This window comes from Megalobrama amblycephala, linkage group LG22 (assembly GCF_018812025.1).
Source record: "Megalobrama amblycephala isolate DHTTF-2021 linkage group LG22, ASM1881202v1, whole genome shotgun sequence".
NCBI classification, from domain to species: Eukaryota; Metazoa; Chordata; class Actinopteri; order Cypriniformes; family Xenocyprididae; genus Megalobrama; species Megalobrama amblycephala.
Genome location: NC_063065.1, coordinates 16,729,641 through 16,744,161, shown reverse-complemented (window position 1 = coordinate 16,744,161; position 14,521 = coordinate 16,729,641). Strand labels below are relative to the sequence as shown.

The 14,521-nt window shown below is 38.2% G+C and overlaps 1 protein-coding gene across 4 annotated transcripts in view; it reads right to left on the bottom strand.

Moving 5' to 3' along the window:
• neto1l (neuropilin (NRP) and tolloid (TLL)-like 1, like) overlaps nt 1-14,521 on the bottom strand; it is a 116,155-nt gene that overhangs the window by 8,671 nt on the left and 92,963 nt on the right. For all 4 annotated transcript variants that reach the window (XM_048174688.1, XM_048174690.1, XM_048174691.1 and 1 more), the window contains 4 exons: nt 13,017-13,245; nt 6,386-6,499; nt 4,508-5,084; nt 659-733 (listed from right to left, as the gene is read on the bottom strand). In XM_048174688.1, coding sequence (XP_048030645.1) covers nt 673-733; nt 4,508-5,084; nt 6,386-6,499; nt 13,017-13,245 — 981 coding nt within the window. In that variant the 3' untranslated portion in view covers nt 659-672. The remainder of the gene's footprint in view (nt 1-658; nt 734-4,507; nt 5,085-6,385; nt 6,500-13,016; nt 13,246-14,521) is intronic.

The window sequence follows — 14,521 nt, the reverse complement described above, 5'->3', positions numbered from 1 at the left end:
GTTGCATGTGTTCTAGCACTTGTTTTTTTTTTTTTTTTTTTTTTTTAGTTCAAATTAACAAATATAGTTAACTACTATAAAGTGTTACCCTATAATTTTATATAAATAATACTAAATTAATACTGGTAAATGATCATTTCATGGTGCTTTATTTGTTAAGGTAGCCAGGATATCCTTCAAAAAACTCACCTTTTATGTGTTTCACTTCAAAAAATCAGGGTGAGTAAATAATGACAGATTTTTTTTGTTTTGTTTGTTTTTAATTTTAAGTTATTTTTTTTTCTCATTTTTGTTCACAAACCACGATTTTCTCTCAGTAGGACTGAATAATGACCCAAAGTGTATGCAAGACAAGTGAGTGCCATCCATGCAAAAAAAGTGACCCATACTTTTTGACATGTTGTCAGGAGTAAATTTGGAAAAAAAAAAAAAAAAAAAAAAAAAAAAAAACATGACAAGCAACACAAAAAATTATCTCACCAATAAGCAAGATGGTAACATATCATAATGATTACCATCTCAATGGCAATAATGAAGGGTTTTGACACAAAACAAAATAAATAGTACAAGAAAAAAAAAAAAAAAAAAGACACTGACTCACGGACACTGACTAGACAAACATTTAAATACATGAAATTGAGTGTTTAAAGAGTCTTACCTTCAGATTGTCTGTTACACCCTAGTTGTGTTGTACTCAGATTCATGTTTGTTTAGAGACCCAATGAGGCAGAACCTGGAATATCATTGCTTGTATGTTTAATATCACGGTATTTTTTGCATAAGGAATTAAAATGCACATTTCATTTGTTTGGGGCCTAGTTCTGAAAATTACTCAATAAACCATGTCATTTTCAAATTACTCATGAATACACACTACTGTTCAAAAGTTTGGGGTTGGAAATATTTTTAGTTTTTGAAAGAAGTCTCTTATGCTCACCAAGGCTGCATTTATTTGATCAAAATACAGTAAAAACAGTAAAATTGTGAAATATTATTACAATTTTAAATAGTTGTTTTCTATTTTAATATATTTTAAAATGTAATTCATTCCTTTGATGGCAAAACTGAATTTTCAGCATTATAACTAGTCTTCAGTGTCACATGATCCTGCAAAAGTCATTCTAATATGCTGATTTGCTGCTCAAGAAACATCTCTTATTATTATCAATGTTGAAAACAGTTGTGCTGCTCAATAGTTTTGTGAAAACTGTGATACATTTTATTTCATTTTATTTTTGATAAATATAAAGATTAAAAGAATAGCATTTATTTGAAATAGAAAAAACATTATAAATATTTACTGTCACTTTTGATCAATTGAATCCTTGCTGAATAAAAATATTAATTTCTTTTTTCTTTTTCTTTTTTTTTTTAAATTCTTACTGACCCCAAACTTCTGAACAATAGTGTACATAATGGTTACAGGTTATGACTATAACCATTGTTCCCTGAAAAGGGGAACAAGATACCGGGTCATGGAGTTGACACTATGGGAACACTCCTTGTCAGTCAGAGTATGAACTCTGAAACGTCAAAACGTCAATTTTGACTGGCTATCGTAGTCAGGTGACACCTAGTAAGAACATCATCAGCTTCATTTGTCTGAAGGAAGACTTGCAGGCATGTCGAAAGTATGGCAACACAATGCAGCATCTCATTCCCCTTCTCAGGGAACCATGGTTACATTTGTAAACTGAGACATTCCTTTTCAAACTCTACACTGCATCATCAAGTTCATACTATGAGAACGAAATACCCACTAAACCATACTGCTTAAATGCCTGCTCACTGTGCTGTGAAATCAGAGAACTAAGCTGTAGCCAAAGACTGCCATACAGAACTTACAGCCTGAGGCGATGTCGAACATGAGTTCTCCAGGATTATTTTGCAGAGATAGACCTGAGGGATGCGTACTTCCATGTCTCGATTTTGCCTCGACGCCAACTGTTTCTTCGGTTTCACTTTTGAGGGTCAGGCATACCATTATAAGGTCCTCCCTTTCGGGCTATCCCTGTCACTTCGCATCTTCACGTTGGTCACAGAGGCTGCTCTTGCCCTGTTAAGGGAAGTGGCCATTTGCATTCTCAACTATCTTGGCGAATGGGTGATCCTAGTTCACTCTCGAGATTTGTTGTGTGCACACCGGGACCTGGTGTCCATGTGCAACATCTGGCACATCAACTGTCTTGAGTTGGTAGTGATATTGCTGGCCCTGTGTCACTGTGGGCCACTCACATCCCAGGTGAACTCAATCGCGCTACAGACATGCTCTTGCGATGAGTTATGCTTCAAGGGGAGTGGAAGCTCCATCCTCCAGGTCCAGCTGATTAGAAGTTGATTCTGTGAAGTTTCCCAGGAATTCCCCCTTTGACCGTTGGTATCCCTCTGCATGGACATGCTGGCAAACAGCTGTACTGGCCCACACGGACTTGGTTCTTGGAGCTCATGCTCCTTGAGACAGCCCCTTCTTGGCACAATCTGGGACCTGCACCCAGACCTATGGAACCTCCATGTTTGGCCCCTAGATTGGACATGGAAGACTTGTGTGGGCTATCACCAGTGGTGACATTCGGGGCCTTATTCCTTCATGGGATCTCTCTGTAGTCTTGCTAGGCCTATAGAGAGCTCCTTTTGAGCCCTTGGGATCGGAGCTAAGTGCCCTCTCTTTGATGGGCCTTCTGACTGCACTCACTTCCATCAAGAGGGTTGGGGACCTGCAGGTGTTCTTTGCCAGCGAAACATGCCTTGAGTTTGGTCCGGCATACTCTCACGTGATCCTGAGACCCCAGGTGGGCTACGTGCCCAAAGTTCTGATTAACCCTTTTAGGGAACAAGTGGTGAGCTTGGAAGCCTCATGATGAGGTAGACCCAGCCTTGTTGTTACTCTGTCCAGTACGTGCTTTGCGTGTTTACTTGAACCACACGCAGAGCTTCAGAAGCTCTGAGCAGCTTTTTGCCTGTTTTGGGGGACAGCAGAAGAGGAAGGCTGTCTTCAATACAGCTTATTGGATTGTGGATGCCATTGCCTTGGCATACCAGGCCAAAGGCGTGCTTTGCCCCTTAGTGGTGCGTGCAGTTCCCTGGACTGGCGAACACTGGATGTGAGTTTCCCCTCAGCACCCTTGGCAGTCAAATTCAGTTGAGTGTTTGTAGTAGTTCCTCAATTTTCAGGTAGGACTTACCAATTGGTAAGTACATGTTATGTGTTCTCCACATACTAACCTGCCTTGTGGCAGGATATGGTCTATGTAGTGTTCTTTACCTATACCCATGGTAAGTACTGTCTTCTCTGTCCCTGCATGGAACGAAGGACTACATGGCTTGCATGGGGCGTTGGGTAGGTTGCGATGGTGCAATGCTTTTGTTAACCAGCATGTGGGGCTTGCCAACATCTGAACCACCATAACCTTGCAACGGTTCCCTGGGGGATCCCTTGTGTCAGTCATCGACACCACATCAAAGTGACTGACAGATAGGGAACGTCTCGGAATGAGAGAACGAGGCATGGTGTCCACAGCGTTCTTCTGCCAAAACGTTGAGCTGCCTGCTGAAATGGCTGGGACACTGTCTCGACTCCTCAGCACAAACCTGAATGAGTGATGCATGCCGTCTCACTTTTATACCCGTATGTCCAGGGCAGTAACGTAAATTCCACTTGCCAATTCTCATTGGCCTTTTCTCAGAGTATAAGAGGTGTTTGGGGCTCCCAAGTGCAGCCCCTAGTATCAGTCATCAACACCACGTCTTGTTCCCTCTATCAAGGAACGGAGATTGTAGTAGTAACCAAGAAGTTCTACACCTGCAAGCCCAATACGCCAGAGAGCATGTCCATATCATCTCCATACCGCAAGCTTTCTGAAGACAACAAGGGAGGTTAAGTCATAAATGCCTCTACGTGGCAACCATGGCAGCAAGTAAGCGGCTGATGGAACAGCACCTGCACGCCTGTGATGTCACTTGACTGCGGTAGCAAATCTTCCAAAATTGGCATGTAGCACATGTGCTTCAGACATCGGCTCACGTGGAGTGTTCCCATAGCGTCAACTTCACAATGCAGTGTAGAGTTCCACTAGAAACCTTGTTAAAACAAGCCCTTTTGCTAATTTAACATATATTCTCACTGAAAACGGACCTGAAAAAAGACTTGTTTATTTCTCAGTTCCATCTTCATGCAGTACGTCTTTAGCTAAACATTAACACTTAGAAGTGTTAGCCTTTGCTAATAGAGCTGTAAACATACTGCAGGCATATTCTTAATGCATCTTCTTTACTTCTACAGTTTTTACAAACTCAACTCTGACTGTGATGGCTGTCTCAGTAACAAAAAGAGAATATCAAAGCAAAACAAAACAAACAAACAAAAAAACAAAGAAGAAAAGACAGCTAAAAAAATCAATGAGAAGCTGAGTAGAGGAGGTAAAGAGGAATAAAAATAAAAGTGGGAGTAAATCCTTCCAAAGTATGCATTATGATGAATTTTTATCATCAAAAATCAATGGATACTGACCGCTGCACTGCTTTCTCGTGTCTGGACAGCCTGTGGCTAGTGGTGGGCACTTCTTCCAGGTCATCATCCAGGTCACAGGTATCTGCGGCATCTTGTGAGTAGGTGTGTCTCATTACCAGAATGTTCCTGCGGTTGGTTTGGGGAGGAAGCGGCCGCATGGGTTGTGGTGGAAGGTCCGTCAGGATGGCCGCCGCCGCCTCACGGGCACTCAGGTTAGTGCGGCTGCCCTTGTTGCTGGACAGCTGTGAGGAACCGCAGTGATGCTCGTGGACACAACGCGAGGATGCGCGCCGCAGCTTGTGGTAGCTCTCAAAGTCCTCGGCCAGCTCGGCCAGGTCTGCGGATGTGGCCGCCGCGCTGCGGAGAGTGCAGAGTTCATAATGCGGCGGCTCCTGGAACACCTCCTGGAACATGGTGGGGTCAAAGTCTTCTCGCCTTAGTATGTACTTCTTCCGTGGCTGCTTGATTTGAACGATCACCGATACAACCAGTAGGATCAGTACGATGCAGCACGTCACGCCAATGATGGTGCCGTTGGTGTTATTCAGGTTGTCCAGGATGTTGGCTTTCCGCTTTTCTGCAAAACACAACAAGAAGCATAATAAATTATTACTGCAGGCATGCAATGTCATCGCGGGTTACCTTCTGTTGAAACTGTTGTATCAAAGAGATTACAAGCAGCACACAGAAGTAGTAAATCATTCTAATGGGAGAGCTTTGACATTTATGTAGCACACTGAACGTATAACATCTGCGCTGGCTTTGGTTCAGAGGAGAGAAGCATTTGCATTCAGATGTGCAGACCAACCCCAAACTAAGGCTTTATGATATTTATTTTTTCAAAATTGAATAATTTGGCTTTTATAATGTCATTGTACCAATACAAATAAATAAATAAATAAAAATCAAATATTATATGTAATTTCTCTGTATACTGTATGTTATTTTTTTATATTAATTATTTATTAATATTTATTGTAGTATTTTTATTTACGTTTTGTACTGTTCATCTTGGTCTGAGGAAAACAAAGTATTGTATTATAAAGTATATATATATATATATATATATATATATATATATATATATAACATGTTTCAATTATATAAATAAATGAATTTGGCTTTTATAATGTCACTGTACTAGAACAAAAATAAATGATTCAAATATTATCAGCATATTTCATTTGTATATATTCATTTTAATATTAATTAATTTAGTAATATTTACTTTGTATTGCTTGTTTTTACTTTTTATTATTTTTTACATTCATTTAGGTTTGAGGAAATTATAAAGCATTGTATATGACATATGATATGAAATTATGCAAATATTATCTATATACATTGTATTGCATGTTAAAATGCATGTTTTTTTTTTTGTTTGTTTGTTTGTTTTAACAATTGCTCTTTCCTAGTATTTTGGGGAAAAAACGCCACTCCTGTATCTTCTATATTGAGGCTCCCAGCAATATTTATAACATTCGGTTAATTCAGCTTGAACAGCTTATGTGAAATATAAGCACAGATATAGCTGAACTGCACATATGAATTGATGTTATTATTCAAATCCAGCCTGAGTCATTCATATATACAAATGAATTTCTAATGGCCTGCTCATTTTTCCAAAAGGCATTACAACGCAAAGTCAGTCAATGAACCCCAGCGCCGAGGTTTGAGGGCTTTATAACAAGGTCTTTTTTAACAGCTGTGGGTCTGTGAAGCCAGCAAGATATATTTTGTCGACTAGCTATAAAACATTTAAACTTTAAGATAATCCTTTTCCCAAAGTATCGATCATCATTAGAGAAAAACGAGGGTGAGATATGCACTCACAAACCACTAAAGATTTGAGAGGATATTAAAAAAAGTACAATTTACCTTTGCAGTGGTTCTCATCCCAAGGGTAGACACAATTCTGGACTCCGTTGCACACCAGCGTGTTGTTGATACACATGTTACTGTGGCAAAAGAAAGTATCTGCCTCACAGGGAGCTGATGGGAGGGAAAAATGGATAATGCTAATGTCATATTACACTTCATTTCTTCCTGTTAATAAGATGCTGTCTATAATCTTATCCTCTGAACACAATTAATCTCACAAATCACACTGCATGTCTATCTGACTGTGTCTGTGCATCAATATAGTTCAAATTTAGAAACCCATTACTCAAACCAACCAAATCAAATTCTGTTGCCTTCTGCTATGCATGAATTTTAATACAGCTCTTCAAATATGCATGGAAACAAGTCCATGTCTGTAGAAGCTGCACAGATATTTTGTAATATATTTCTATTAATATTATTCTGGTTTTACCTCAAGAAAAGAGTCGATATATGCATATACAGTGAATACAATTCAATTAAATGACTGAATAGATTAAAATTTATTCAATAATTTCACAAGTTTCTCCTAATTGCCAAGATGTGGTGATGTTAATTAATGCAGACACAAACTGCAAGTACTTTAATATTTCCAAAAGCACTAAAATCATTCAAGATCAAAGAAGATTAATCTAATATTTGTGTCATATGTGAAAAATATATTAGAGAGAGTGTTCAAACAGTCTCCATTTGAGCTGAAAAATGAATGGATGTCTCAGCTGAAATCATAAAATGATAAATGAGAAAGAACGCATTAAGACAACCTCTCATAACATTTACAACATCACTATCTGAAGGCTCAGTTAAAGCCAAGGTGACTTTCAGAAGGGGCGGAGCTTCGGTCTCAATCACCTCGCATGCATAAGTAGGCTACCTCACACGCCCATCAATGTGTGGCCAGTTCCCACATACCTCACTTGACATTTTGCAGTCTGCAGAGGACATAGATCACCTAATTCGTAAAAAAAAAAAAAACCCTAAAATAACACATCTTCAAGGTTGACTGAATGTACCTTGCGGATTTATTAATGACCGTATCCCCGAGCTGTTCCCAGGTGAGAAATAACAACGTAAATTAGGATGACTCATCATTCCAGAAGTGCTGTCCTCACGACTCTCGCCTTCACATTCTGATACAGTTCCACTTCCCACCACAAGGTGGCGCTGCAGCCCTGTACTTCTCCTAAATAAGGCACTGAAAGAAACTGGACTTTCTTCAACCTCCATAGAAATTATTTTACAGAGACCTTACACTAAAAGCAGTAACACTTTACAATAAGGTCTCATTTGTTAAGGTTAGTTAATGAACTAAGGCTATGAATTAGCAATATATTTTTACAGTATTTATTAATGTGTTAATGTAAGATCAAAAAAAAAAAAAACTTCATTGTTTGTTCATGTTAGTTCACAGTGCATTAACAGATACAGCTTTTGATGTTCTAAATAAAACAAAGATTTGTCAAGTTATACAAGAAAATACTTTTTCAGTCTTTCAACTTCAAAATTTCAAGTTCAATTCAATGTTACTGGCCATTTTTTAATCATTTAATCATTCATGCAGTGTGATATCAGATTGAAAGGATCTCAAATTTGTTGAATTAGTCATATATGTTAGAATCTGGTTGTAAAAAAAAAGAAGTTGAAACCATTTAGTCACATAATTTGCTTCTAGAGCAAACACACAGTTTCACTTATTTAAAGGTATGTTGGGCAAGACTGTTTTCAGTGGATGGTGGTTTCCCCCGTTCAGCTGCTGATGCTAGCAAACCAGAGGGAGAAAGCGAGTGAGATAGGGGGTGCATAAGTAAGTGTCTGAACAAGTTATGCAGGGGTGTTACCCGGGCAACGGCACATCCTGTGTTCATTCACTGGATAGGGCTGCACAAAGGACACTGGGCTCCTACACAAATCCACCTATCGCCATTCACGAAGACTGACACAGGCGCGCAGCTGCCTCTTTCTATCTCAGAAAGAGCATTCTTTTTTTTCTGCACCCTCAAGGGCCTAAGAACCAAAACCATGGACTCATTCCCTCAACCATTCTTTTCCCGCACGCTTCAGGATATCCGCCTCTCTCTTTAAACGCACACTAATGTCCATTAAAGCCACGCAATCAATCAGAAGAAGTGGAAGCTGGGCTGCTATGCTGCAGTCTGGTACTGTGCAAAAAATTGCTCGTTTACTATTCTTAGTGCCAGGGGTTTTCAAACTTTTTGATGCCAAGGGCAAGGAGCCTCAAATATGATGATCTCCTTGCAAAGAACCACTTTCCTAAAATGTAAAGAAAGCTATACATTTCACATGTATTAAAAAAAGAACTTTTATATTGTGTGAGCATATATGCATAGGTATGGGTTAATAAAGGCCTTCTGAAGCGAAGCGATGCGTTTTTGTAAGAAAAATATCCATATTTAAAACTTTATAAATTCAAATAGAGAGTGATAGACAAGGTGAGAGTCAGAGTGATATTAAACCAACATCATTGTGAAATGTTAAAGGTGCCGTAGAACGTCTTTTTAAAAGATGTAATATAAGTCTAAGGTGTCCCTTGAATGTGTCTGTGAAGTTTCAGCTCAAAATACCCCATAGATTTATTTTTTTATTAATTTTTTTAACTGTCTGTTTTGGGGCATCATTAAATATGAGCCGATTTAGGCTGCGGCCCCTTTAAATGCTCACACTCCATGCCGACGGAGCTCGCGCTTGCCGTTAACAGCATAAACAAAGTTCACACAGCTAATATAACCCTCAAAATTGTGCTTTACAAAGTGTTCGTCATGCAGCATGTCTAATCGCGTAAGTATGGTATTTATTTGGATGTTTACATTTGATTCTGAATGAGTTTGATGGTGCTCCGTGGCTAAAGCTAACATTACACACTGAAGTTGTGTTTATGAATTATACAGACTGCAAGTGTTTAAAAATGAAAATAATGACAGTCTTGTCTCCGTGAATACAGTAAGAAACGATGGTAACTTTAACCACATTTAACAGTACATTAGCAACATGCTAACGAAACATTTAGAAAGACAATTTACAAATATCACTAAAAATATCATGATATCATGGATCATGTCAGTTATTATTGCTCCATCTGCCATTTTTCGCTGTTGTCCTTGCTTGCTTACCTAGTCTGATGATTCAGCTGTGCACATCCAGATGTCCTGCCCTTGTCTAATGCTTGAACATGAGCTGGCATATGCAAATATTGGGGGCGTACACCCCGACTGTTACGTAACAGTCAGTGTTATGTTGAGATTCGCCTGTTCGTCGGAGGTCTTTTAAACAAATGAGATTTATATAAGAAGGAGGAAACAATGGTGTTTGAGACTCACTGTATGTCATTTCCATGTACTGAACTCTTGTTATTTAACTATACCAAGATAAATTCAATTTTTAATTCTAGGGCACCTTTAATTCAATGCAATTAGCATTGTTTCAATGACTGCTTGCTATCTGGGATATAACACATATGTGCTACAGTATATATACACTGATTTTGCTCTGCACAATGAGGATGGTAGCATTATTTCTTTTTAATCTTTTACCCATCAGCATCGGCACGGCGTGATTAGGCTGGGGTCAATATTAGGGGCCACTGGTACAAGACGAATGGCAACGGTGCGTCACAGGAACGGCGGCGAGACCATTACAAAGAAAACCGTTTGATGCCGGCAGTGTGCACTAATGATGAGTGTGCTACCAGCCAAACATTAAACCCCCATTTTATCACCCTATATCCACTTTCTCTCTCTCAGCACTTCCTCTCATAGCTAGATACTCAATCTTTATCGTTCCTCTCCTGGCCCTCTTTTCCCACAATACTTCATCTTCTTTTAGAGCACCCATCCTTCTTTTTTCTCTCTCTCCTCCCCCATTATGCTTTATAGTCTCTGATGCTGCTAGCGCTGCCACCCGGAGAGATTCGACTCCAACTGCGCATGACCAACGAATCAAAGACGCCCGGGTGGCAGGGCACCACCGCAGAACCCATGTTTCCTAGAAAATGCTCCGTCCCTGCAGTAACAGCTTATCCCTTAAATGAATAATCCTGTAATTCTGTGCATCTGTGGTCTCCCCCGTAGCCCGTATTTGTATGAGGGCTACTTAGCAGAGGAAACAGGGGAAGTGATCTTTATATTCAGCATGGGAAGGTATGCAAGCAATTTTGCAGGGCTACAGAGTAACGTTCCTGTACTAATTAAATAACAAATACTGTAGCTCATGTGCCTCATTTCGAAAGAGAATGTATTACACCGTGTGTCCTTGCTTCGTTAGAAAAGACCGTCTGTGCAAGTTAAAGGGATAGTTCACACAAAAATAAAAATTCTGTCATCATTTACTCACCATAATGTCATTCCAAAATCTGTATTACTTTCTTTCTTCTGTAGAACATAAAAGAAGATAATTTGAGAAGTATTTTTTGTGCTTACAATAGAAGTCAATGGTAATCAAAATGGCTTGGATACCAAATTTCTTCAAAATATCTTCTTCTGTGTTCTCCTGAAGAAAGACAGTTTTACAGGTTTGGTATGAAATGATGGTAAGTAAATAATGGCACAATTTTTATTTTTGGGTGAACTATCTCTTTAAACTACAATTTTTATTGATAAACAACACGGCTGTGCGTGTCCACCATGTTCTAACCTACAAAAAGTATACCAGCACCAGTATAAACCAGTTTGCTGGTCTGTTCAGCAGGGTTATGCAAGATTTATAGTGTGTTTGTGGCTCAAATCACTGGCAGGACAGGATCAGCTAAATAAATGTGCCCATGTTTCTTTAATGGACACATTGATGAGCTGTTTTCATTTCCCAAGTCCTGCTCGATTTAGCGTTCTGTCAGGTATGAATGTGCTGGTGAAAATGTGAGCGGGAGAGCATTTTTGCTAAGTGTGTAGCTCGTAAAACAGGGAATGAGTACAGAAGTGTTAGATGTCAGTGCTTGTCAAATATTGTAGAAACATGTACACAAGGGTGTATATACATCCTTGCTGTGAGATGAGTTTCATGAAAATTGTCAAGAAATGTCGAGGTCTTATTTCAACCCAAAACCAAGGGGATATATATTATATATATATATATATATATATATATATATATATATATATATATATATATATATATATATATATATATATGAGACCCTGGACCACAAAACCAGTCTTATTTTATTATATTTTCATATAAAACAAATGAAATTGATATTGAGATTTATAAGCTTTCCACTGATGTATGGTTTGTTAGGATAGGACAATATTTGGCCGAGATACGACTATTTGAAAATCTGGAATCTGAGGGTGCAAAAAATCTAAATATTGAGAAAATTGCCTTCAAAGTTGTCCAAATGAAGTCCTTAGCAATGCATATCCACTCACAAAAATATATTTTTTTATATATTTATGGTAGAAAATTTACAAAATATCTTCATGGATCATGATCTTTACTTAATATCCTAATGATTTTTGGCATAAAAGAAAAATATAATACAATAATTTTGACCCATACAATGTATTGTTGGCTATTGCTACAAATATACCCGTGCGACTTATGACTGGTTTTGTGGTCCAGGGTCACATATATATATATATAAACAGAGGCCAGCTATAGTTGCTGTGTGAGTAAACCTCACCCCCGCAGCAACCTCACTCCCATCCGGGTCACGGCACCAATGTAACCCCTCACCCAGGTCCTACTCGCCCCGCTTTACCCCTGAAACCTGGGTGGGCATGGGAGTCGGACACTCTACCAAGCAAGCTCGCTAGAGCATCTCTTGAGATCAGAGGAGTGAGGTTTACTCGCACAGCGACTACTAGCTGGCCTCCGTTACATACAAACATACATGATATATAGTACATTGTATTGCCTTTTATATGTTCAACTGGATGATTTTCATTATGACAATTAGATTTATGCTACATTACAGTATGGGGAAATTCTGTTACAATGCATAAAATACAAAACATACTGTTTAAAAGTTTGGGGTCAGTAAGATGTTTTTTAAAATTAATTTTATTTAGAAAAGGTGGATTAATTGGATCATTAGTGACAGTAAAGACATTTATAAAGTTACAAAATATTTCTATTTGAAATAAACCTTCTATTCATAAAAGAATCCTGAAAAAAAAAAAAAAAGTTTCATGGTTTCCAAAAATATTAAGCAGCACAACTGTTATCAACGCTAACAGGAAATGTTTCTTGAGCAGCAAATCAGCATATTAGAAAGATTTCTGAAGAATCATGTGACACTGAAGACTGGAGTAATAGCTGCTAAAATTCAACTTTGCCATCACAGGAATAAAATACATTTTTAAAATATATTAAAATAGAAAATAGTTATTTTATGTTGTAATAATATTTAACAATATATCAGTTTTTAATGTAGTTTTGATCAAAATAAAGATTTTAAAAATCTTACAGACTCCAAACTTTTGAACAGCAGTGTCATTTCTAAATGTTTCTTGTCATTTTGATGTTAAATATGACCTATAAATTTCTTCATAAAATGAATTCAGTGTAAATAATAAAATAATAAATACAGTAAACACAAACGTGAGAGTTGGACAGGAGGCAGTGTGCAGTGCAAGTGCAGTGTGTGTGTTTGTATGCGTGTGTGTGTAAGGCTTACGCTCTTGGAAGGTTGTGAAGAGTATACGGAAGCGGCTCTTTCGGCTACCCTCGTCGGCCCACATGCGAACCACGCCCAGCGCGGTCACCAGCATGACGTCGTTGGCCACCGTGCTGCAGAACTTACTCCTCAAGTCTTCCACCGAGCTGCTGCCATCATACACCGCCACAAAATTACGTTTACACTCATTGGAGTTCTGCATCTCGTAGTCTAGGAAACGCAAGTAGATCTAAAAGAGAGGGAAAGAGAGCGAAAACACAGACTCTTACACCCATTGGAAATCTATTACTTCTAACACACTGGGAACTCGATTTCCACTCAGGAAATGGGCACTTCTGTCAAAAGAATCTTTTTTTCTTTCACCGGTTTCAATGCACCTGTCCCAGCTATCATATCAATGACATCTTACCTGGTAAACTGTGTTTGCTCTAACAACAGATATCTGTAGTCAGAAAAGCCTCAGATTGATGATAATTGCACAGATATATCAATAACGAGAACACAGAGGGTTACGTTTGATTTTCAACCCAAATACAAAACTGAGAGCTTTCAAAAAGTTGCAATGATGAGCTCTCAAAGAAGGGCAATAAACTACACATCCACTCATGCCAGCTCCTTTGGGCTCTCTAAAAACCAGCGAGGTGTTAGAACGAACCATCTGTTCTCCTCTCACCCAATCTAACCCTAATCAAGCTTACTTCACACCTCTCTTCCTATTTTCACCATTTGAAATATTAGACAATTCTGTCATCTTTTACTCACCCTCATGTCTTTCCAAAACTGCATGACTTTCCTTCTTCAGTGGAATTAAAAGGTGAGTTTTTGAAGAATATCCAATAATAATAATAAAGGTTTCATAAAAATGTTTCATAGGATTTATGTGTCATTTTCCAATGCTATTACTACTAAGTCAGCATGAAATAGAAATTGATCATTTATGTTTTCTAAATGCACTAAATGCATCTTATTGTGAATGATTTACCCATGCATATGTTTCACTTAAAAAGCTTGTAATTTTTAATCAATATATGTTCCAGTCATCTAGTCCACTTAAAACTTCACTCAGATCTCAGAGCCGATGGATACACCCCTATATATTTTTTCTTTTTTTAAATAATCTGTTTCACTTGAATCTGCATCACAGTACGGAAGAAAAAATCAGTCGCTACTTCATTGTAACATTAAGGTATGCAATGAAGGAGTGAATAACCTGCTAAATTTCGGTCTCTCAGCTATCATATGTCTTCAGAAGATGCGAACGGATAACTTTTATGACACTTTTACGATGGTTTTGCATCCTTTTTGTAGATTTAAATCTCCAGTTTCCATTCATTGTAATTGCATTAAAGGGATAGTTCACCCAAAAATGAAAATTTGATGTTTATCTGCTTACCCCCAGGGCATCCAAGATGTAAGTGACTTAGTTTCTTCAGTAGAACACAAATGATGATTTTTAACTCCAACCGTTGCCGTCTGTCAGTCTTATAATGCAAGTCAATGGTCAC